The following is a 26,207-nucleotide window of genomic DNA, read 5'->3' on the forward strand; positions in this document are numbered from 1 at the left end:
AATGATACCACACGCAAGAAAAAAAAAACAGTCAGGCTACTCAACACATCTGATCCACAGCAGCACCAAAGCATCACTGGAAATCATGTCAACAACCAATCTTCCATTTCAACACGCGTCAACAAACAAATGGCACCACAAACATGAACGAATCGGTCAGGATACCGATTCCAAACCCACAGCAGACGAATAATTAAATGCATCTTACCTTAAAGCAGAATCGACCACAAAGGAAGTGTGTTGGCACTGTTGGCACACTTCCTTTCTACTAGTTTGTGTCCCCAACCTGGCAGCAGCAGTCGTTGTCATATCGGTTTTTTATCTTTGATGTAAACACAACACTTCGGATATGCAAATGCTTCCCGTTACACATGATTGCTATGTCAATAAACATCATTTTGCCAATAGAGTGCTTCGAGGTCAGCGCGAGCCCAGCGGCGGCCATATTGGAAGTCAGAGGTCACTGTGTCAGTGCATTGTTGTTGTTCAGCGAAGCAAAAAGGGGTGACAATGCCGAATACGTGTGTCATTGTTGGCTGTAGTAGCCGGGGGTAAAAGGGTGGCAAAAGCTTCCACAGACTCCCTAAAGTCGTGACTAACCAGGGAATTGCAGCACAGGAGAAAAGCGAGCGGAGGAGACGACAGTGGCTGGCTGCCATTAACCGATCAAATTTAGGACAACTTGACTGTATCTGGATTTGTTCTGATCACTTTGTGACAGGTAGGTTAATATTGTCTTGAATTTCGTAGTTACTAAAATAAATGTGATACAAACTATTATCTTTTCTATGTACTTTCAGCAATGATTAATGGATATATTTGTCACATTAGGTAGCTTATGTCTACTGCAGTGCATTGTTGCATCAAATGGCATTTAAGATCTAGGCCTAGTAATGTTTATGTACACATGCTGTTAGTACAAGTTACATACTAGGCCTACATTTTATTCACTGACTAAAATAATTGATAATAATTATAATAGTTTTTCAAACATTATTTAGATTTTGGCTTCCATACTCTTGTAGTTCTGGAAATCCTTTAGTTCACAAAATGGACTTGGGTGAAACACTAGATAGTTCACAAGATCGATGTATGTCACATGCGGCAACAAGCTGGGGTCAGCTTTCCATTCCTTCTCACTAACAGTGTATGGATCTACATTCCCAATGAAACGTACCTTCTCAGCATAACGCTCCCGTGCCTGCTTATCCAAACTTTCACAGTAGTGCTCCATCACTTCAGATGTCTAAATTCTTTAAAAATCCAAGCTTCTAAGCCCTCTAACGCAGAAACGAATCAGTGAATGTGTACTCTATGATGTGTACTCTATGAGCACTCTGGAGCGAGTGACTTCCAAGATGGCCGCGCACGCGCAGTGTTACTATTTTTAGCATCATCTCGGAGCACTCTATATTTTAGAGACCATCCATCTTCTCCGTCGGTCAGCATCTGTCGGGATCCGATAAAATGATAAATCTTGCCTTGTGTGTTGATGGTTACTACATCCAGGTGCACAACAATATAATGGCATGATGGAAGTCTTGCTGAAAGTAAAAACTTTCTTTGATGGCTATATTCCTTTCGATGCTTCGCCGTCATTCCTCGTTGTTGGCTGTGGTAGACTACTGGTAGTTCATGTCCAAAATGGCAGCCGCATTTGTTGTGACGTCACGTGGGATGGGTCTATAGTCTGTATACCTTTCCCAAGGATCCCATCAGATGCAAAGAGTGGGCAAAACAAGTGCGCCGGACACGGGACATGTGGACTCCCAATGACAGGGGGGCCTCTGACAGACTTGTGACACTTGTTTGATTAGCTGTTGATTGATGATTTTTCGGTGTAGATCTCCATCTTGTAATGAGATATTTACTACTAAATAATAGCAATAGGTGAATTTGTTCATGATTCAAAGTTCTGCCACAGTTCCGCTGCAATACCGTGTTGGCTGGACCTTATAGGCCTAACATGCAATTGAATTTCATCAGTTCATAGAAGTTTTTATTCTTATCAAATAAAAATGTGAGAAAACGGCCCAAATCTAAAAGACCATGAACTTTCAAGAGAGCATTTTTTTTAAAGGAAATCAGTGCGGTAATATTGTCAATGATTGTCAATTTTATATGATAGAAGTATTTTATCCTGCTATCATTTACCACCTAAAATACGGCCTATTTTTCAATGAAAAATACCATTTCGTATTGTGAATATTCATAATAACACAATAGTTCGCAAATTACTGAATCTTCAAATCTTCAATCTTCAAATTTGACGTGAATCAAAGGGTTTGTATGCAAACCTAAGGCGATTTTTGGTAATTATATCAATGAAAACCAATCAAATAGGATGTTGTCGTATAAGATATGGGCAATCTTACTACTTGCATGGATATTTCACAGTATTGTCTCTTGAGAGAAATCTTGAGAGAATTCAACATACTAACTCTGTTTAACAGGAAGTGATTAACACAAACAAGTGAAATGACCTAATCATTATCACGCTGCCATTGATGGCAGGATGTGTAAGGTAAACAAATCCCACTCAGGCGGCAGCCGGGATGTGTACCTCACCAATCCCACTGTCAATGGCAACCAGGAAATTGTTGCAGAATAATACAGAATAATACTGACTTGCTACTTGTGTTTACAAATTTATTATTATTATAATAAATGTTCAATCACTCAGTCATAAACTCTGTACTACACAGTACATCTATATCCTAGGTAAGTTTTTAGATGCTTGGTTACAGTAATAGGGGAGAGGCCTGGATTTATGCACCAGTCCACGTCAAGACCCAGTGTGTGTGTGTGTGTGTGTGTGTGTGTGTATGTGGGGTGGCATAGACCGGGCAAGGGGTCATTCCCTGCCTAATCGCCTTCCTCCCCCCCCGTGCTTTCCTCCCTCATCCTTCATGCCCCTCCTGAGGACTAGATCTATTATTATTATATTACCATTCAGTGCTTTGGAGCCTCCCGATGTCAGCTGGGATCACGACGTCCTCTGCATTGGTCCCGTCGTCATCTGTGTCCAAGTCGGAAATCTCGCGTTCTGCAGGCAAATCGTCCAGATACGGTTCAAAACGATAAGGAAAAATGCCACCCACTGCTTCGTCTTCATGTAATCCGACATGTCCAGTGTCAACCTCAAAAAGGGCCTCAGTTTCTGAAGACTGATCAGAAAATCGCTCTGTTTCATCGGCCATAGCTGCATAGAAGGCCGAGCAGTCATTCTGCATGTGATGTCACGGCAAATATGGCAGCCACTGACAGCGGCTTGGTGCTTGGCCAGATTGATGCAGCTGCGCACAAAGAGTCTCGTTCTGTTGGTGGTTAATTCTATCATGAAAGTGATCAGTGGTGTTTGTAGTTTTATTACAGAAACCTATTTTAGAACATAATTTTGCTGTCAGGTGCACTTTAAATGTTATGTAAAAGACCCTGTGTTATGTAAAAGACAGTGTCATCGAATGCAAATAATACAAATCTATACATGCTGAACTTAAAATACAGGACAAAGAACCAAAATTCAACTAAGCATTAATGAAACAAGGAGAAAACCAAGTGTTATTGGAATGAATCATGAAAAACGTGCAGTGCATCAGCAGCAAATACTATATTCATTGGAACAACACCTTCTTTTTCTGCTTCTTTTTCTTTAGTAAATAGCAATGAGTTAAATTTCTGCCCCAAATATAACATTGTGTATGCACAAGTGAGGAGATTGAATAGACTAATTATTACTAGTCTATTACTAGTTTATTCTTACTAATAATTCTAGTGATTTTATAAATCCAGATGGGGTTTGAGATGGGTATGGGACTGAGAATGGGATTTGTTTTGTTTGTTTGTTTTTTCTTTTGCAGAGTTTAGTTTTCTTTTTTTTTCTTTTGCATTCTTTCAATATGTTTGGGATGATAGCCATACATAACTGGATATACACTATATGGCCAAAGTTTGCAAACACCTAAACATCACACCCACATGTGAGCCTTCTCCAAACTGTTGCAAGAAAAGAATCACATAATTGTATTGAATGTTTTGTATGCTGTAGGATTACAATTTCCCTTCTCTGGAACTAAGCGGCCCGAACCTGTTCCAGCATGATGATTCTCCTACACAAAGCAAGCTCCATGAAGACATGGTTTACCAAGTTTGATGAAGGTAGAAGAACTCAAGTGTCCTGCACAGAACCCTGACCGCAACCCCCTTTGGGATGAACTGGAACACTGACTGCACCCCAGGCCTCCTCACCCAACATCAATACCTGACCTCACTAATGCTTTTGTGACTGAATGAACATAAATCCCCACAGCTACACTCCAAAATCTAGTGAAAAGCCTTCCCAGAAGAGTGGAGATCTACAGAGTCCCGATTAAAAGATAATAATTTGTGCACACAAGAAAAAAAAAAACACCTTTGGGGACTTTAGGGGCTCCATAGAAATCACTATAAGAGCAAAAAGGGGGAACAAACATTTGGCAATATAGTGTCTTTAAAGGTACTGACTATAAAGTCATCTGATTTTTTTTTTTTTAATTGTGCATGGCATTTTCCTATGTCCCACAAGAACAATATCATGCAGATGAGATGTGATCATTTTGATGTGCTGAGGGTCTCTTTTCTCCGTTTTGGGACCGTTTTCCTCCCTCTTGAGGTAAACGGTACGGCCCTACGGAAACAGCTGAACGCAAGGAGCTTTAACTAATTAGCATAACTATGGAACTACATCACACCAAGATGGCGATGTGCGGAAAACATCGTGACTCTGCATCAATCTTGGAGAGTTTTGAATCACAGGGATGTAACTTGTGATTGACATTCGCGAATAGATCCATGAAACAAAATATGAATATATCTTTTCTCTGTTACTGCTTTTGTGTTCTCATTTCTTTCTCTGTAAGAGCAAAACATTAGGTGTATAACTCCATAATCGCTATTATGGAGTCGAGCCCATGCTAAGGCTAAGATAGCTAAGCGCTAGCTAGAATGATATATGGCCCTTTTCCACTACCCTTTTTCAGCTCACTTCAGCTCGCTTCAGCTCACTTCAGCCTGACACGGCTCGCATTTCGACTACCAAAAAACAGCACGACTCAGCTCGCTTCAGCCCTGCTTAGCCCCTAAAACTCGCACGGTTTTGGAGTGGGGCTGAAGCGAGCCAAACCGAGCCAAGTGAGGCTGAGGGCGTGAGCAGACACTCCCCTGTGCACTGATTGGTGAGGAGGAGTGTCCTCACATGCCCCCACACGCCCCGCGGGCACGCTGGGATCTGTAAACACCGCAAACCCGGAAGGAGAAGAATTACAAATTACGAGAATTTCTGAAGCCTTATGCGCCTCGCCTCATCTATACGCTCTTGCCAGTATCTGTTCGCGTTGTCGGTGACAACAAGCCACAGAACCAAGACCAGCAACACTAACGACTCCATGTCCTCCATGTTTATTGTTTACTATTCGGGTCGTGAGACTACCGCTTAAAAGATCACTGATGTCACTGTTTGCGCTGCTTAACGACATCACGTGACGTCCACCCACTTTCGCTAACTCCACCCAATGTGTCCACCCACTTCCAGCCAGCACGGTTCAGCGCGGTTGTAGTCGAAATGCAACTTCAATAGCCCCACTCAGCTCGACTCAGCCCAACTCAGCACGGCACGGCTCAGCCGCGTTTGTAGTGGAAAAGCGGCATTAGTTATCTGTCCAGAAAAATTACAGCATCTAACCTTGCTCTATCTTGCAGTTGCACTCACTAGGCAGGGTTTCCTTTTTTTCTGCTGGCTTTTAGCTGGTGGGAGAGCGGAGTCTGCCATGTTTGCCCAACTTGTTTTGGTTAAATTAGGTCAAACATGCCCCACAGTGGTCACATGATATTGTTGCTCACTTGCTTTGGCAATTTCCGGAATCGTAAAATGTGGGACACTTTTTATCTTGGCAAAACATTTACACACAGGATACACGGTGTGTGCAGCAGCGAAGCATCTTGAAATTCCAACAGCAATAGAAATAGAACGTTTTGCCCAAAATTCAACTTTGCAGTCAGAACCTTTAAACACTAATCATAGAATGTATTTATTCTTCTAACAGCTTGTCCCACTTATGTATGTGGGTTGCTGCCATGTGGACCCAAATGTCATATTAATTAGAGCATAGTTTTACACAGGATGCCCTTCCTGCTGCAACCCTCCCATTTTCTGGGCTTGGGACCAGCACCAAACAGTGGCTGGGTTCCCAGACACCCAACTATTCACAACTATGGGCAATTTAGAGTAGCCAGTTAGTCTAACTGCATGTCTTCAGACTGTGGGGGGGAAACCGTTGCACCTGGAGCAAACCCATGCAGAACATGTAAACTCCACACAGAAGGGCCACCGGGCTCGAACCCAGAACCTTCTTGCAGTGAGGCGACAGTGCTAACCACTTCACCACCTCACCCATTAATAACAGAATGTATTTATTAATGATATTTCAGTGGATCAGGTATCTATGTTTATTTTGTATGCACAAGCATTTTGGTCAATAGCTTAGTTTTTTTTCATATGCATTTTTAATTTTTATTATGTGACTACTGGTAAAGATTTGCCTCTTTGTTTTGTTACAAGAAAACGACTCTGGGGTGATTTAAAATCAGGCGGACGCGATTGCTGCCTATCGGGTCCTCTGTGCTCTAGACTGCACATGCGCGATCGGGCATTTTTTTTTAAACCCCTGTGTCGGTTTGTTTTTGTATCGGCTGCAGTACCTGCCCGTTTCCACTGAACCTGACAGCCAGCAAAGAGTCAGTTGCGCATGTTATTTACTCCTTATTTTATTATTATTTGTAAAATCGGTTTTATATTTATAGAATGCACCCTGTATCCGTGTCCATCCCTTCTTTCCGTTCAGAAGACAGCGTGTCGGAAAAAGGCTACACGGTAAGTTATAATATTATAAACCTGTTTAAGCACAATTTTGGGTTTCAGGTTGCGTTGGCATTGTAAAATCTATATATACACATAGAATTTTATAAATAGACACACGATGATGAATTTAAAAGTGAATACACCAGTGCGCGTGCCCGGGACTGAGATTTATTATGCATTCTGTATTATTCCGTGCTGCCTTCACTAGCCTCATAGTTTTTTGGTTCCATCAGGTTTTTAAGATCGAGGTGTTAACGAGCGGGCGGCAGCACACCGTAGAGAAACGCTACAGTGAGTTTCATGCTCTGCACAAAATGGTAAGCTTTTTCAGTTTTACTCAGACGTGTACATCTGTCATTCTCTTTCTACTTTCTGTACCTGCAGTGCATTTTGGTGGTTTTCCGGTGAAAACACCTGCGTCCGTGTGCAGAGTTCAAGTGCTCACAAAGTTTAAATCAACAACTGTTGTTTTTGTGGCTCTTGCTTTTGAACATTGATTAATTCAGGCATAATACTGGTGAAATTTATATATACAGTTCAAATATCTATCTTTTTAACCTTTTTATTGTTTGATTGAATAGATTTTGAAAGTATGGAGCATCATGTATCACAGTAGATTTTATACTGTATGACCTTGCAGGCCTTCCTTTTAGGAGTGTCTGATTGGTTAAAGCCATAGGAGAGTTTGACTCAAGGTTGCCAGCCCAAAAAACCCCAACCTTAAACTCTGTTGCATTTTTCTTGTTTTTCCTCAGTCTCCGTGTAGTATCTGTTCTTATCAGTTTAATATCTGATATGTCCTCTAAATGAGGACGAGAAGCAGTCTTGGGGCCCAAAGGGTTGCTGGTTCGATTCCCAGAACTGAAAGAAAAATGTGAGGGGAGTTGAGTGAATGAACAGCACGTTCCCCTCCCTCTGTATTAGAGCAGTGACTGGTGATTGGGTTGCGCGTGCGCATTCTGTGCTACGCACTTCCTGGTTCCTGAGTTGTTTGCGACGAGTCTTTTTTCCGCGAGTGTTGGCGTTAATTACTAATCTTCTTTTTTTTTTTTCACAAATAATTTTCCAGTATCCTCTTCATTTTTTTTTATTGTACTTTCTGCTTTCGCGGTTTTTTCTTCTCTTTTTTCGGAAGAACGCCAAGACCGGAAGCTTTCTTTCTTTTTTTCTCCTCCTATGTAAAGACCACAAGCGGAGGCCATCCACATCGGATCTGCTTTAATATCAACAGATCTTCGGTTAAGGTATGTGAATCCTTTCATCATGGCATACTTTCAGCCTGTTCAGTGTGCTGAGTGCAGGATGTTTGGTCATTCTTCCTCCGTCGCTAGTGATAGCTTTATTTGTGATAAGTGCCGATTAGTTAGCTTTCTGACGGAGAAGATTATAGTGTTAGAAGTGCGTATCCAGGCTTTAGAGAAGGGCAGTGAGAATGAGAACAGTGTAGTTTCTGTAGGGGAAAGTCTGGATGCCCTAGGTGGAGTTAGTAATCCCCCAACTCCGGCATTACAGCCCTTACAGCGGGGCGAATGGGTGACTACTCGGCGGCATAAGTGTAGAGCCAGAGCTACCGCTGAGGCTCGCCCACGGGAGCACCACTCCTCTCCGCGTCACGTGTTGAACAGGTTTGCTCTCCTTAGTGATGCACCCACTGAGAAACCTGAAAGAGTTCTGGTTATAGGGGACTCTATCATACGGCATGTGAAATTAGCTCAGCCTTTAGGGGCACAAGCAGCTTTAGTCAGGTGTATACCGGGAGCCAGGGCGCCGGACATAGCAGGCAATCTTAGGGTCCTAGGCAAGCACAGGTTCTCAAAGATAGTTATCCATGCAGGAGCTAATGATATACGCCTTCGTCAGTCTGAGGTTACCAAGAGTAACTTTGTAGAGGTGTTTAAATTAGCGAAGGCGATGTCCGATGCTGTAGTATGCTCTGGCCCCATCCCAATGCGGTGTGGCAATGTAGCTTACAGCAGGTTATGGTCGCTGAACTGCTGGTTGTCCAGGTGGTGCTCTGAAAACAGTGTGGGCTTTATAGATAATTGGGCTAATTTTGAGGGCACTGCTGGCCTGTTAGGGTGGGACGGTATCCATCCCACTCGGGAAAGTGCTGCTCTCATTTCCTGCAGCATAGGCCATAGTCTCAGAACAGGCCTAGTTAATTTCTGACAATCCAGAGCCAAGGCCAGGGAGCAGACGAACAGGCTAAACCGACTGTCTGCTAGCTGCACAGAATCGTCACTCAGGGTCCACTACATTGAGACTGTGTCTGTTCCCCGAGCTCAACAAAAAGGTAGAAATATTCAGAGTTTGTTCCAGTAACCTAATCAATATAAAATTAGATCATACTGACTGTACAGCTGCTGCTAGCACCTTTGATCTAAAGGTGGGGTTATTAAGTATTAGATCTCTTATATCTAAAGCACTAATGGTTAATGAACTTATTACTGATCAGGAGTTTAATGTACTTTTGTTTAAATGAAACATTGATTAAGCCACATGAATATATAGCATTAAATGAAGCTAGTCCTCCTGGATACAGTTATATACACCAGCCTCGTCTAACTGGCAGAGGAGGAGGCGTCGTGGTTATTTATAATGATTATCTAGGTGTAACACAAAAACCTCGTTATAAATTTTAATACATTTGAAGTTCTTCATACTCATAATGTATGTAGCCTTGAAAAATATGTCTGCCCAGTTAATTCCTTTACTTATTATTTACAAGTCCCCGGGACCATATTCTGAGTTTCTTTCTGAATTTGCAGATTTTATCTCAGATCTGGTTATTTCCTTAGACAAAGTTTTAGTTGTCGGAGATTTTAATATTCACTTTGATAACCCAGAAGACCCTTTGAAAACAGCGTTTGTGTCCATTTTAGATTCAGTAGGGATTAATCAGAATGTCATAGGACCGACCCATAATGGTGGTCGCACCCTCGATCTAATACTAACATTCAGGTTAAACGTAGAAAATATAGTCATACTTCCAGTCTGAAGTTCTCAGTTTATTATCTCATTCAAAATATGTCTGAGTAATAATATATGCACCTCCCCATGCTACTGTATTAAACGTACATTCACGTCAACTACTGCACAGAGCTTTATGAATGATCTCCCAGAGTTATCAACTTTGATTGGGTCACTGTCAGCCCCTGCAGAACTTGATCAGGCAACTGAATGCTTAGAGTCAACGTTCCGCCATACTTTAGATAATGTAGCTCCTCTTAAATGGAAAATGGTCAGAGACAAAAAATTAGCACCCTGGTATAATGATGACACTCGCACTTTAAAACAGACCACTCGAAAATTGGAACGTAAATGGCGTCAAACAAAATTGGTAGTGTTCAAATTAGCGTGGAAGGAGAACTTCCTGAAGTATAGAAAAGCTCTTAGTGCTGCTAGATCAACATATTTCTCCTCCCTAATAGAAGATAACAAAAATAATCCTAGATTCCTATTTAATACTGTAGCAAAATTAACCAGGAGTAAGTCCACTATAGACACATGCATACCTGCAGTATGTACATAGTAGCAACGACTTCATTAATTTTTTTTTTTAATGACAAACTTGAGAATATCCAACAAAAAATTCAAATGACTAATTTAAGGTCAGACAATGTAAGTGACCCTGTAGTTAACAATATAACACGATCAGATCAGCAATTAGAATGTTTTACTTCCCTTAGAAAAATTTACTTTCATTAATCTTTGCATCAAAAGCCTCAACTTGCGTACTAGATCCCTTACCTACACATCTATTCAAACAGATAATACCTGAAGTAATTGAACCACTTCTAAAAATAATAAGTTCTTCTCTTAGGATTGGCTATGTACCCAAATTCTTTAAACTAGCAGTTATCAAACCCCTGATTAAAAAACCTGACCTTGATCCCTGTCAGCCAGGCTTTTAGATAGAGGGGCGTCTGGGCGTCTTTTCGACGCCCTGTACTGAAAAAAACAAGAAATTGGACGCCCTACTTTTTAGTACGACGCCCTAAAGACGCCCTAATATTTCCGCCCGTGTTATGTCCGGTAACTTAGCTGAATATGTTAAAAAATCGCCGAGTCTGAGCTTTCCGAGGATCTACAAGCTTTGTTGACACCGCCATTTTGGAAATTTCAGAAGTCTCGCTTTGACAGCTGTCTTTCCCGAAGACGCCCAGGGTTACCATAGCAACAGCACGAGCCCAGAGTACAAAATATAGGCACCCGCCGCAGAGCTACAGAAACACGCGTTTCTATGGCTGCACTAATTTCAAAGTTGTGAGAGCCCTCGTTATAAATAAATGGGTTATTAAATAAATTTGGTGTACAAAGCACTTGTAATATGCGTTCCCAGAGCAGAGGGGGAAAAGATGTATGCCTAGGAGACACTGGCATAAATATCCAGACAATATAGCCGTAGACTATATTGCCGCAGCTAAATGTGGAATGTAGTCTATAGAAAACCGGCCTTACCTGACATGTTATTTATCCCGAATAAATCCTTTTAACAGTAAATAACACATTTTCATGCAGATTTTCCCAACATTACAGGCTACGTAGTGGAGAGTGTGGTAGTCGAGCCGGCGGGTAGTATTTCTAGTAGGCTAAACAATAATCAAATACGACACGTTCTAAAGGATGCTGGGATTCCAAAGTTGTACCTCAAGGCCCCCAGGCGGTTGTAAACATATTGTTGCCAGTGGACTGTTGCAGTGAAACCATTTTGTTTACATTAAGACATTAAAGAAAGTTGTTTTACCTAAAATGAATCTGGCTTGAATTTTTCCATGCACACATGCCTCCCCCCAGTCCAGCCTTACTATTGATACAAGAATGTTGTAACAAAGGCAAAAACACTTGGCTGTATTGCTCAAAATTTGCTGTCAAAATGAAGGAAATAGCATTTGAGAGCATTAGAAATTTCAAAATTTTCCGGGGGAGTACCCCCGGAACCCCCTAAAACACTCGTGCCAGCGGCGCTCAACGCACCGCTACACCTCGCCACATACAGTGACACCTGCAAAAAAGTTAGACTCCCTAAAAAAAAATCCTGCCTAAAAGCCTGCTGTCAGCTGTCCAATTATCGGCCAATATCAAACCTCCCCTTTATCTCCAAGATCCTTGAAAAAGCTGTGGCACAGCAGTTATGCTTTATATTTACATAGGAATAACATGCATGAAATGTATCAGTCAGGATTTTAGACCTCATCATAGCACAGAGACAGCACTGGTTAAAGTAGTAAACGACCTACTGTTGGTGTCTGATCAGGGCGGTGTCTTGCTTTTTGTGTTGCTTGACCTTAGTGCAGCATTTGATACCATTGATCATTCCATTCTTCTGAATAGACTAAAAAATGTTGTGGGAGTTAAGGGAACGGCCCTCTCCTGGCTCAGCTCTTATTTAACTGATCGCTATCAGTATGTTGATTGTAAATGATTTTTCTAGACATACTGAAGTAAAGTTTGGTGTTCCACAAGGTTCTGTCTTGGGTCCACTGCTTTTTTTTTTTTTTTTCTTCTTTATATGTTACCTCTGGGTGATATTATTCATAAACATTGTATTAGTTTCCACTGTTATGCTGATGACACACAGTTGTATGTTTCTGCAAAACCTGATAAGAGGCACCAGCTTAATAGACTTGAGGAATGTGTGAAGGACATTAGACACTGGATGCTTATTAACTTCCTTCTGCTTAACTCTGACAAGACTGAAGTACTTGTACTCAGACCACATGCAGCTAGAAGTAAGTTTTCTGATTACACAGTAACTCTGGATGGCCTTTCTGTTTCTTCACGTGCAGCAGTAAAAGACCTTGGAGTGATTATTGACCCCAGTCTTTCATTTGAAACTCACACTGATAACATTACCCAGATAGATTTCTTTCATCTCAGAAATATTGCTAAGAAATTTAATGTCACTACATGACGCAGAAAAACTAGTTCATGCTTTTGTTACCTCCAGGTTGGATTATTGTAATGCCTTACTGTCTGGATGTTCCAATAAGTGCATAAACAAGCTCCAGTTAGTTCAAAATGCAGCAGCAAGAGTCCTTACTAGAACTAGAAAATATGACCACATCACCCCTGTCTTATCCACACTGCATTGGCTCCCAATCAAATTTCGTATTGATTATAAAATACTACTATTGACCTTTTAAAGCACTGAATGGTCTCGCACCACAGTACCTGAGTGAACTTCTGCTCCTCTATGAGGCGCCATGCCTACTTAGATCAAAAGGTGCAGGCTATCTGCTGGTACCTCATATAGTGAAGGCTACATCAGGGGGCAGAGCCTTTTCTTACAAAGCCCCACAGTTATGGAACAGCCTTCCAAGTAGTGTTCGGGACTCAGACACAGTCTCAGCGTTTAAGTCTAGGCTGAAAACATATATCTGCTTTAGTCAAGCCTTTTGTTAATGGTGTTTATGAGGTAAAGGTGTAGATCTGGAGGGTCCTCAGACATGGAGTGTTTTGGTAAACTGGGATGTATGGATGCTGTCAGTCCCCACTCGCTTGCTCACTCGAGTTTGTTGACGGTATAGTGGCTGGCTGCTTTATGTCCCGGGGCACCTTCTGGCTCTCCCCTTTTAGTTATGCTGTCATAGTTAGTTGCCAGAGTCCCTGCTTGTACTCGGTGCAATATGTATACTGTTCCTACTTATTCAGGTGACATTGGGCATACCTAACAACTTGTGTTTTCTCCCCCCCCCCCCCCCCCCCCCCCCAAAAAAAAAAATCTGTCCTTCTGAGTTACATATCAATCCTGGGATTGAGATCCTGACCTCTTCTGCTCCTCAGACCTGCCTGATCCATCCTGATGCCCTATGCCTGGTTGGAGTCTCATCACATCGCTCCTGTGGAGGACGTCCCCATGTGGACAGTTGAAAGTCACACCTGGAGGACGCTCTGGACTCTTACAGTAATGCTTTTATGGCTGAGGACTACAGTTGACTTGCTAACTTTAGGACTGCAGTTGTCATGAACAGTTTTGCACTCAAGTTTCCATCAATGAAGAGTTTATAACATCAACAAAACTGACTTCATGTTAAAACTGTTAATGTTATAGTCATGCTGTCTGTTGTTGCCCAAATGAGGATGGGTTCCCTTTTGAGTCTGGTTCCTCTCAAGGTTTCTTCCTCATGTCGTTTGAGGGAGTTTTTCCTTGCCACCGTCGCCACAGGCTTGCTCATTGGGGATAGATTAGGGATAAAATTAGCTCATGTTTTAAGTCATTCAAATTCTGTAAAGCTGCTTTGCGACAATGTTTATTGTTAAAAGCGCTATACAAATAAACTTGACTTGTATTATGGCTGAAGGTGCCTTGTTCAAGGGTACTAACCTTCAACTGCTCCTGGGTGATGTAGCATAGCTGTTCATATGGGTTAAATGCAGAGGAGGGATTTTGCTGTGCTTGAGTGTGCATGTGACAAAAATAAAGGCTTCTTCTATGTGTAGGAAATTTATGGCGCATAAGCGTTTGATTTGCCGTTTCTGTAGTTCACCTTTTTAGGTGTATCGTAGCCGGGATGGATATGAGCCATCCCCCTTTTTTTTTGGCATTTCAGTGGTACAGCAAAGGAAACAAGTTTTCATAGCTTGATGACTAGATTTAGATTTTAATTTTTGATTGTTTGCTTTAAACAAAGATCTTGGCAGCTGCAGCTTGTTTTTAAACTGGCCCATGCGGACTTGTTTTTCTACCCACTATCTTGGTCTAAATTAGCTGAATATAGCATAAAACCTGAGCCTGGCTACCCTGTTCTCATTCAACAGGACAGTTTTGTTTTTGTCATTTCCAGTGGGTCATTAGTCACCATTGTCTATTCAGGTCCACAACTACTCCATGAAACTTTGAGGATCACTGACTACGTTTACATGCACATCCAAATCGAGCTGCTGTCGGTAATCGAGCTGAAGGTCCCAGCAGGGTGCCAGAGAAATCCAATCCTACATGCACACGATGAAATCGAGCTATTGTGTGAGGTGCATTGTGCACCCGAGCCACAGGTGGCGCTACACGCCCCATCGTGTTGGTACACTTCCGGTTGTCGTCATGAAGAAGAGCTATTCGAGAGTATAAACAAAGTTATCAGCAGTGTTGCCAGATACTGCTGACGTTTTCCAGCCCAAAACATGTTCAAAACCGCCCAATCTGGCAACACTGGCAGTTCTGTGTTCACAAGTTCCATGCTCAAGCTGTTAGGCTTGCTCTAACAGACTGTATGGCTGCAAACTGTCCTGCGCAGACCGCTGTTTTGTAAGACAACTTATTTTGCACAATTGTGTATTTTTCTAAAGTCCATTTTTTGCTTACAAAAAATATTTTTCTAAAGTCCATTTTTTTGCTTATAATTTAACTTATGTCTTAATAAACACAAGTTCAATTGTTTTGTTTTTATTGACATTCTTCAGATGTTGGACATATATATATATATATATATATATATATATATATATATATATATATATATATATATATACACACACACAAATACAGTGACTTGTTTATGTACACAATTCACAGCTATGCAACAGCTGTACAGATGTATTTGGTGATACAGTAAGTGAGCTCAATTTTAACAGTGCAAACAATGCCATAAAAAGAAAAGATTCATGCTGTTGTCATGCCGACCGAGGCTGTTGTGTTTCCTGCTTGTGGTCTCGTCACTCGTCACTTCTGGAAGGGGCAGTGCTGAAGTAAGTAGCTCAATAGGGTTTACATGCACTAAGTAGCTCGGCAGAAATCGCATAATCTAGGTCTTGTAGCTCAATTCCGAGAAATCAAGTTCGGTTCAATTTCAGCCGAATTAAGGTGTATGCATGGCATTTTGAACTTCGATTTCAGTCAAGCAACGGCAGAAATTCGATTCTCTCTATGTGCATGTAAACGCACTGACTGTCTTCAAGCTGGAAATCACCAAAATGGTCCTTAACTTCAAACATGCATCACTACAGATGGGCATTAGTGCTCTGAACGCGTGTGCGCGTGCACACACGGGGCTGGATGAGATTTTGGGCTCCCAGGGTCGCATGGATATAAAAGCGTGTTTCAGCCAAAAGTTTGAAGGCAGTAGCAACTAAATTGAACCTTGACCACTGTGTGTTTCTCTTTCCCACACTGAAGGAGACGTAACCTTCCACACCTCAAAGATAACATGCTTTCCCATTAGAATTGAAGCCTTGTACAGAACAAAATTATATCCTGTGGTTTAGGCAGCTCCAAATCATGACATAATGCCTCAATTGCCTTAAGTGTACGTTTCATAAACCAGAGAGGCTCTTTATTTCTCCGTCTGAGACGAAACAAGTACCCATTTACTCAAGGTAAATCATACTGTTTGGGGATTTAACACTTTTAAGGTTTTTAATGTGTTTTTGTTTTGGGTTTAAGCTTAATCTCTGAAAATGTTTCTTAAAAGAGCATAAGATGTGCAGCTTGATGACTGGGAGTGTGTGACTATAATTATCAGTGAGGGTGTGTGTGTTTGAGTAATGTCTGTGACTTGCTCTTTCACACATGGTTTCACAGATGTTCTTTTGTTATCACAGAAAAAAGTAACTGAAATGGTCAGATAATTCAAGTACACATTTAATGTTTTACTTCTGCTCATGGTGTAAAATGTATAACAGCCCTAACACAAGCTGTTGAATTTCTTTTTCAATCCTTGTTTTTGGTTCCTTCCAGTTAAAGAAGATCATTAAACCTCCAGAGCTTCCATCAAAGCATGTGAGGAACTGGATCCCCAAAGTCCTGGAACAGAGACGACACGGTCTTGAGGTTTATCTTCAGGTACGGCATCAGTGTTTTAGGGAAATGAGATTGAGGGTATAGGTATATTTTCCAAAAGTCATTTATCATGAGCCTATCATTTTAAAAGGATACAGTACAATTTCAATTTCTTATCAACCAAGAGGTTTTTTTTTTTTTTAAATAAACTTGCGTGGCTTGATACGTCCTCTTCTGCTGCTATCCACTGTGCTGCTGCAAACAGGAAATTTCCCCATTGTGGGATAATAAAGGTCTTCTTATCTTTTAAGTTTTGCACTGGACCTACGTGTCCAAATCCCAAATAAATTAAATATGATTATAATCCCAACCACTCATTATACAACTCAACATTCAAATTTTGGGCCACGCCTCCTTGATTGCATTGCAATCCATTTTTAGCTCTGTTGTTTTTTCCATCCAGTTTTAGAGATGTCATCCAGCGTCAGAACCCATATAACCAGGCTGGTTTGTTTTTAGATACTGAACAACGCCACGAAGCCATCTGAGCAAAGTGTGACTATTTGTGCACGCAGTTTAGATTATGCTAAAACTGGAAGCTCTGACACTACAGCACTTTTTAGCTACATTAGCTTCATAGCCTTTGTGTAGTACTTGAGTAACAAAGTTTGAGCCCTAAACATTTTTGGAACAATGACCTACATTTTAAGACATTTGAGGAATTTTATGTAGCTTTTTGTCAAATAAATTCTCACTCTTCTATGATAACTGTGTAGATGTTTGTGTGGTGTTTTTTTTTTTCCTCTCCTCCTCCTCCCCCTCTCTAGACTATAATCATGGAAAACGAGGTCCTTCCGAAAATATTCCTGGATTTCCTCAACATCCGCCACCTCCCGTCCCTGCCAAAGGCCGAGAGTTGTGGGTAAGGAACCACCGCTGGTTTGTAATTTTGGAAATGGAGAAGGAGAATGCGGCCAGTGTGAATCCGTCAAGCTTGATGGTTGTTTTTTCTCTTTTTTTTTCCCCCTTTCTTTCTCTTCACTGGCTTCTTCTTTTGCTTTCAGGTCATTTGAAACCGAATCCGAGGATTCATGGTATGGCTGTAATTTTATATTGTATGAAATGTAATTTAAGATTTTTATATATCAATACAAGTTTGCATTTAAACAGATGTCATTTATGTTGTAATAATTCTGGGGAAAAGGTCTATGTAGAAATGTCCTTGTGTCCAGAATTGCAGCGTCAACGATATTAATGTGACGCAGGCACAAAGAGAAATGTTGCAATGAGTCACACATGCCTGGGCTTTCTCTCTGTCCTTCCCTTCTTCCTCATTTTTTTTTTCTTCCCTCCTCCTCTCTCCCTGTGCAGTAAACTGACACATCAGCCAGCCTTGCTCTTCCTGAGGGACCCCTATCTGCTTCCTGACACTAATGGTACATGTACATAGCACTTAAAATGTCCTTAAAGGCCCAGTCCCACCCAAAATGCCGAGAACTATAATAATAGAATAGAAAGCCTTTATTGTCATTACACAAGTACAATGAGATTTAAAGCTTCACCATACAGTGCACACATAAATACTAAAATAGACATAGGAAAATATGTACAATGAAACTAATATAAAACTACTACTAAAAAAAAAAAAACTACTAAACTATACATAAACTTGTGCAAGTCCCTGAAGGAACACAGGTGCATAACAGTAACAGGGTTGAGAATAAAGTGACTAGCTGCATCAAGTGATAGAGGTAGCATTGGCATGTACAGATGCCTATTTTCAGTATGTAGGCAACCCAAAAAAAAAAATCTGACAGTGCAATGACAGTTTACAGATAGCTATGATATTAATAATGCAAATATGACAGTTTACAGTACTTAAAATGACAAAGTGGATGTCTAAGAACAGATGAACTGACTTGATATGATAGTGCAATATGACAGTCTTGTGGCATTTACAGTGCAAATATGACCGTTTACAGTCTGACAAGGAGAGACTGGGTTGAGATCAAGTGGTAAGCAGCATTGTGGTGATGGTTACCTTGTCAGTGGTGTTCAAGCATGACAGTTCCTCAGTGCAAACTTGAGTTGAGTATTGTGACAGCTCTTGGAAAGAAACTGTCCCTGAGTCTATTTGTTTTGGGTGGTTTGGCCCTGTAGCGCCTGCCGGAGGGCAACAGGTCGAAGAGGTGGAAGCCAGGGTGTGTATAGTCTCTTATGATGCTCTTTGCCCTGACTAGGCACCGGGAGTTGTAGATGGTGGACAAAGGAGGTAAAGGGCAGCCTATGATCTTTTGTGCTGTGTTAGTCACCCTCTGCAGTCTTTTTCTGTCCGCTTCTGTGCAGCTTGAGTGCCACACTGACGCAGCATAGGTCAGCAGGCTCTCAATGGCTGACCGGTAGAAGGTCACCAGCAGTTTTGTGTCAAGTTGCTCCTTCCTGAGCACTCTCAGGAAGTGTAGTCTCTGCTGCGCCTTTTTAACCAGTGCGGTGGTGTTGGCTGCCCAGGAGAGGTCAGCAGAGATGTGGACCCCAAGGAATTTGAAGGATTCCACTCGCTCCACGCTTTCGCCGTTGATGTACAGGGGGGCAGGGGTGGCTTTGTTCCATTGGAAGTCCAGGATGAGTTCCTTAGTTTTGGAGCTGTTCAGCGCCAGGTTGTTGAAGGCACACCATTCGCTGAGTCTAAGGACCTCATCTCTAACTAATAAACTGCAGGGGACCCATTTATTTATGTGGTCGGTGCACACACCAGACCGATAACGGTACCTGTAGCCCAGGCCTGAGTTTATCCGTATCGGTGAGAGTGCCCCCCCCCCCCCCCCCCAGGCCTGGACCTGATCCGATAAAACATCTGACCAATCAAGTAGTTGTTTCCATGTGACGTTGTCTAAACACATACTATGTTTCCTTGGGCATCTTTGTAGATCTGTGTTGCATCATGAAGTCGCAGAATACAGATTCACAAAAAAAAAAAAGCATGGATCTCTTATTCACGGATGTGATTTTCCGTGAAATATCAAGAGTAAATTAATAAAGTAAACATATAAATGCAGGTAAGAGATTTTAATTATGAACTTCGGCAGTCCAAACATTTGTTTTAGATTTCTCAATTTTTAAATCCATGATGCATCATCCGTCTGAAATCAGTAACCAATCTGTAATATACCGAAACGTCCGTGACCAATCCGTAAATTATTAGCATCTGTGATGCAGCTGTATTAAAATCTGTAACCACTCTGTATCTTGTATCCTTTATTTTTAATTATTATTATTTCCGTAATCTGTGACCTATCTGTATTATATCAACCACTGGAGTGTGTGCATGGGTTGTTTTGAAGTCCAAGCTTGTACAGTACGACCCGGAATAATGTGCTACTAATTGGAAAAAAAACTTCAATGACTATTCCTGTTACATGCGTTTATTTACCGGAGTGTCAGGACCAAGCGATTATTATAGTGGGGATTATAGTTGTGGTGTGACTGCTCCAGACTGGAACTAAATTCAGGCAGAAGGATAGTTGTAGTTATTATTGGTGGTGTAAGACCGGGCCCTTATTTAAGATGCCCATCATCCTTAATTTAGAATTCAGGTCACCCTAAATGAACTAGATTATACAAGTAGAGACAGTGCAAACATGAAAAATTAAAATGCCCTACTACACTAATTAAATGATGCATTGTGACACAAAATGTGACCTCGTGGACGCCAGTGAAGCAGACAGCTGCTGACTTCTGACAGGATTAATGAAAATACAGCACCGATCTCAAATGAGTCAGGACCAGAATCACTAAAAACATTTAAATATTTTCAAATTTCAACATGTGATGCGTTTCAGGTTAAAGTTTTCCTTTCATGTAATAAGATACGACCCTGTATTGTAGGAAGTAGATATGTAAATGAATCTCTTCGTACCAAATTATCAGCGTTCCTTTAACCTCACAAAGCTACACTGTCTTTCAAATACACCTGGTGGTTTTTGCACTGATCCCTTCCTCTTTGTTGCACTGGCTTTTTGTATATAACAGGGTGACACACTCACTCCAGCGCTCAAAAGGTTTGTTTTGTTTCATTTCATTTCCAGACACGTTTTCAAACGTCATCACTGAAGGCGTGATTCATGGAATATTCTACCCAGACCTGCAGCCGAGGTAGACCAGCGCTGTCTCTCCAGCCGAAATATAAATAACACCTCCGTTTCATGGACAAAGGGGCATTTATACTCCAATCATTTATACAAACACTACAAGAACCTAGTCACAAAGTCCACACACTATGATTGTTTTTTTTTTCTTTCTTTTCTGCATGTCAAAGGCCCAACATTGTGAGTTTATAGAGCATCAGTAAGTTTTTCCATCCAGGAAAAAAAGACAAACAAACTGGCATAATTGTGCTGTGAAAAAATTCTTACTACATCAGAGTGTAGAGCTGGGTGATAAGAGGGGGAGGGGGGATTTTTATTTTTTATTTTTCATGATTTAATGAAACCATTCAATTATATATGAAAATATTAAAGGTGCAGTCTGTAATGTTTAAGCCTTTCCAGACCTGTAATTATCACACGTACATGTATCACCTATATTGAAATACCGATCATTTGCAGTTTTGGCACTCAGTGGATCTGGGTTTTTTTAAGATTTCCGTTAACCTTTTATTCTGGTCCAGAATTTAGCTCCGCCCACTGGCCTGAACAAAACTGATTAGCTCTGTTCCTTTTCTTTAAAAAAAAAAACTCTGAAGGCAAACACATTTTCAGCAGAAAGACTGGCGTTGGTTGATAAGGGGAGGGGACTGAACCAGTTGGCAATGTGTTCATTGTGGCTGCAGTTCACCTTACAGCCAACAGAGGGTGCTTAATATTACAAACTGCTCCTTTAAATCTTAAACATGGAAATGTAGCTTAAACAGCAACTGAATCAGTTGAATCATTGAATCACTTTCAGTTGTCTTATATGAGGAGTACTAGACTCACAATGCAGGAAGCGCTGCCTTTTCTCTATTGGTTGGTCAGTTATTTTTGCCCCAGGCATGCTTTGATTGGTTGCTGGGAATGTGTAAAAGATTGTATTTGAGCTCCGAGTTCATTTGACCAACTGACAATGTTAATTTTATCAATGGAAGAAAACTACCAGATTTATTTGTACTTCTAAATATTGCTTATCACCCAGCTCTGTCCGACCTTTCCAAAAAAGATGTTTCATTTCCATATCATTGATACAGCCTGTTACAACCTGTATCTGCTCAATAGTGAGGGATATACTGACTATAGAGAGGTGAAATAGTTCCTGTTTGGACCAAACAGACTTTTAACAACTGTAGTGTGTTCACTGAACCTTTATACTGAACATTGTTTTACTGAAAAGATTGGATAACTTGCTTCAACTGTAGCATCACCAATCATGGCATTTATGAAAAAGGGAAATGAATCACAAACTCTTGAGAAACTGTGAAGAAGTTTATCTAAGGGTATAGTTTGGTGGTCTCAATGTCCAGCACTACATGAAGTGGAAATAGGAGTTGGTTTTAAGCGACACTCAGCAAGATGAAATTCATCTCATTCACTTGAGGTATATTGAATCAAATTTACTTGTAAATCAAATTTACAAAATAGTTTAGTAAAGGAGAAAAAAAAAAAAACGTACCCCAAATGTAGCCAGTCAACCAAGATGTGTTTCAGTCATCTGCTTCTTGGAGCCATGAAGCTAACAGTTGGATTTGCTCTAATCTCTTGTTGCATTTGACTTGACATCATTTTTGAAATCTTGGTGCATTTGACACAAAGTTTGGGGGGGCATGGACACCTCCATGTTCATCTTTTCTTAGCAACAAGCTAATAAGCCAGTTGTGATAAGTGATGTACATCCTTCTCAAACAAAGATTTAACAAGCAAATGTCTGTTGATTGACTGATCTAAAGCAAATACAACCCCAATTCCAAAAAAGTTGGTACGCTGTGTAAACTGTAAAAAAAAACAGAATGCAATAATTTGCAAATCATGGAAACCCGATATTTCATTGAAAATAGTACGAAGACAACATAAATGTTGAAACTCAGAAATTTTGTTTTGTGAAAAATACATGCTCATTTTGAATTTGAGGTCAGCAACACATTTCAAAAAAGCTGGGCCAGGGGCATGTTTATCGCTGTGTTGCATCACCTCTACTTTTAACAACACTCTGTAAACGTTTGGGAACTGAGGAGACCAGCTGCTGTAGTTTTGAAAGAGAAATGTTGTCCCATTCTTGCCTGATATACAATTTCAGTTGCTCAACAGTTCGGGGTCTCCTTTGTCGTATTTTGCACGTCAGAACGCGACATGTTTTTAATGCAATATAGGTCTGGACTGCAGGCAGGCCAGTTTAGCACCCAGACTCTTTTTACTATAGAGCCATGTAGTTTTAATATGTGCAGAAAGCGGTTTGGCACGTTGTCTTGCTGAAAGGAGGAAGGCCTTCCCTGAACGAGATTTTGTCTGGATGTTGTCTTTGTACTATTTTCAATTAAATATAGGGTTTCCATGATTTGCAAACCTTCACATTGTTTTCATGTTTTATACAGTGTCCCAACTATTTTGGAATTGTGATTGTACTTTGTGTATATGCACGACATAACTTATTTAAAGATAAGAAGTGTTACTTGGTTTACTTTTGATTCTGGGAGGAGCCATGTTGATTTGACGTCATGTCAAAAAACATGGACAGAACTCCTAGTTGAGAAGACCACCCCAAATTGACTCAGGAATTTCAGTTTGACGTGGTGTTTTCTTCGGCTTTATCCAGTTGGAGATTGGGAGTTACAAGTTGCCATCTCAAGTAAAATACAGCATAGAAAGATGAGCAACAATTCTTTATGTATCAGAACACTAGAATATTATAACAGGTAGCCATATTGGACAACTGGGATCCCCCTCCCCCTTTCTCTCTGCACCATAGACCCTACCTTTTTAGAGTTGTAGCAGAAAACGAAGATGATTGCAGTTAGGTGGATGATCTAGTTCATACTTAAACTTTTATAAACACAGACTAACACTGCAATTAAGCTGTGAGAAGAAACTGTATGAAGATTTGGTCATGTATTTATGTAGATAAGTGAGAGTGCTATTGCTTGTTCACAACATGAGTACCATGGCTCCAGTGCAAAATGAGAGAAGCAAATGCATCTTACCTGATTGACTGACTACATTTGAAGAGGAAAAAAAATTAACTGATTGTCTTGTTGAAATGTTCCTTTAGGTGTAATTGTGCCAAATATCAGGTATTGATTCATGACCATTACGTTCAAAACTGTTCTAAATAGTAGATAATGTCTAGGGGTGGGGGATATGTCATATTGATACTCTTATACATGTAGTATGCATCATATTTGGCTTTGATAAAGTACCAAACATACAGTATAGCGCTATTATATGTACACATTTCTATGAAAATATCTAACCAGGAACATGATAAAGGAAGTGACTGGATGTTAAAGTCCAACATTTGAACCAAACATCTCAATAGAGTGGGTCAGTTCTAGACATACTGACGAGACCCAGGAAAATACCCTGAGAAAAGTATCATATACTGTGACTGTCTTATGCCATAGCGCTGTTGAATTCTCATTTCTGATTGGTCAGAAGGTGAATAATTTCCTCTAACAGCAAACACTAGTGCAGCTGCAAATCGCAGGTTTATATTAATGTGTGCATTCTAATGCGTTCTCGTTTTTGTAGTAATGGCTAATGCACAGGAAGTTTACAGCAGACGCTGCACGTAAATAGATTAAAAATGGGTATGTGTTTGTTTTTTTTGGGGGGGGTTGTTTGTTTTTTCTTCTATGAGATGCTTAACGTTTTATGGAAGACGTCTCCAGTGTCAACACTTTGTTACAGTCAGTAAGGTTTCTGATGCAGGAAAGTCTTCATGACGGAGGACATTTACATTTATGGCATTTTGGCAGATGCCCTTATCCAGAGCGATTTACATAAGCGCTTTGAATGAGGACTTGTTTTTTTTTTTTGTGCGTGTGGTTTTTGTTTGTTTTGTCTTAAAGCATTTTATAGCTGCTACGACATAAGTAATAACAGAAAAGAATCATCTTGTTTTCACAGATGAACAACATTAAATGCAACTATAAACAGAATTGCAGTTTTAGTAAAAGAAAAAGTAATATTTGGAAAATTGCTGTGGTACAAGAGGAATAAAACACATTGGTAATAGGCAAATTAGACAGTAACAGGAACTCTGCTTCATCACACCGCCGTGTTGTTGGTTAGTTTCCTGTAGCAGCACACCCTAAGGGTTTTATGCCTTATTTCATTGAACCCTAATATGTCAGCATAGATTTATCAGAACTGGAACAAATGCATGCGTCAACACTAGTTCATTTATGTACTGGATTGAAACTTGGTCAAGCTGTCTGAAAAGGTCACATGACACGAACACTAACAACTTTTAACAGCTGGCATCTTGTTTTGGTTGAAAATTAACATTAAGCAGGTTTTTTTTTTTTTTTTCCCCTTTCCCCCCTCCAGTCATAATTTCTGACATGTCAGCCATGATATGATGTATGTATGTACATACGTACTATGTGCCATGATACTCAGAAGCCCAGGGTTCCTGGTTGTCAACTCTGAACCCTGTGTAAAGCACTTTAGACAGAACTATGATTGTTATTCAACTGTATAATACTTTAAAAACAGCAATAAAATATTACATTCTAAAAATTGTCACCGTTTGTTGTAAAATTAGAATGTAAAAAAAAAAAAATTCTATAGGTAAGGTAAAAATGATTCACGTCCCATTGTAAACATCTCATGTCATTACAATCACCTTGCCTTCATCACCTTACCTAAAGAACACATCTGATGTACAGTACTGTGTAAAAGTCATAGGCACCTTATTTCTCCTCCCCCCAATACAAACTTGGTTATAGATTTCTATTTTATGACGTCTATATTATCAAGTAGTACAAAAACATTTAAGTTCCAAACGTTTGTTCATTTCTGAGCAGCATATTACATGAGAGCACTTTTCTGATTAAAAAAATAATAATAAAGGCTACTGGGTTTTAGTGCAAAATGAAGAAGCAAGTGTGACAGTGTCCAGAAGAACTGTGGGTGGTTCTGCAAGATGCTCAGTAAAACCTACAGCTCATTTCTGCATAAAACTGCACTCATTGTACCTGAGACTACTTTTTTAAAGCAAAGGGTTTTTTTTTTTATGTTGAAACATTTCATTATTTTTAAGCCAACAGTACTGTACGTTTCAGATTTGTTCCTTGTGGGCGTGGTCTGTCCAGCTCTAATGATAAATACAGGATAGAGGCTGAGACGCATTAGTGTTATTTCTATCTAAAACGTATTTGAAATTTCTAAGAAAATGGGTGTGGGGGTAAGGCAGTCCTTCAGTGGAATTCAGATTTCACCATCAGGCTCTCTCAAATGTGCCTTCTTTCTAAAATTAGCATGGTTAAAAATGCAAAGAACCACCAAGGAAAAATTGAAAGAATATACTCAAGATCCTCATGAACAGAAGCCAGGCGTGGAGCCAAAAATTAACAGTGTGTGTTGCATGTTGCCAGGTATCATATAACTGATTTCACCTCCATTAAAGAAC

The 26,207-nt window shown here is 40.4% G+C and overlaps 1 protein-coding gene and 1 pseudogene across 1 annotated transcript; both read left to right on the plus strand.

Moving 5' to 3' along the window:
* The first annotated feature begins 6,708 nt into the window (after positions 1 to 6,708).
* Positions 6,709 to 26,198, plus strand: snx24 (sorting nexin 24). Its single transcript, XM_060909672.1, has 7 exons — positions 6,709 to 6,907; positions 7,129 to 7,212; positions 16,569 to 16,673; positions 17,438 to 17,532; positions 17,675 to 17,704; positions 17,982 to 18,046; positions 20,696 to 26,198. The coding sequence occupies exons 1-7, from the start codon at positions 6,839 to 6,841 to the stop codon at positions 20,764 to 20,766; spliced, it is 519 nt and encodes a 172-aa protein (XP_060765655.1). The 5' UTR covers positions 6,709 to 6,838; the 3' UTR covers positions 20,767 to 26,198.
* Positions 7,656 to 7,709, plus strand: LOC132873893 (U2 spliceosomal RNA; annotated as a pseudogene).
* Positions 26,199 to 26,207: the final 9 nt, after the last annotated feature.

The sequence above is a fragment of the Neoarius graeffei genome, chromosome 25 (genome assembly GCF_027579695.1).
Source record: "Neoarius graeffei isolate fNeoGra1 chromosome 25, fNeoGra1.pri, whole genome shotgun sequence".
Classification (NCBI taxonomy): Eukaryota; Metazoa; Chordata; class Actinopteri; order Siluriformes; family Ariidae; genus Neoarius; species Neoarius graeffei.

What these genes read in the sequence shown, in the direction of transcription:
- snx24 (XM_060909672.1), top strand. Translation starts at nt 6,839, where the DNA reads ATGCACCCTGTATCCGTGTCCATCCCTTCTTTCCGTTCAGAAGACAGC. An exon ending in TTCATGCTCTGCACAAAATG is followed by an intron (nt 7,213 to 16,568) that starts GTAAGCTTTTTC and finishes GGTTCCTTCCAG; the next exon opens with TTAAAGAAGATCATTAAACC. An exon ending in GTCTTGAGGTTTATCTTCAG is followed by an intron (nt 16,674 to 17,437) that starts GTACGGCATCAG and finishes CCCCCTCTCTAG; the next exon opens with ACTATAATCATGGAAAACGA.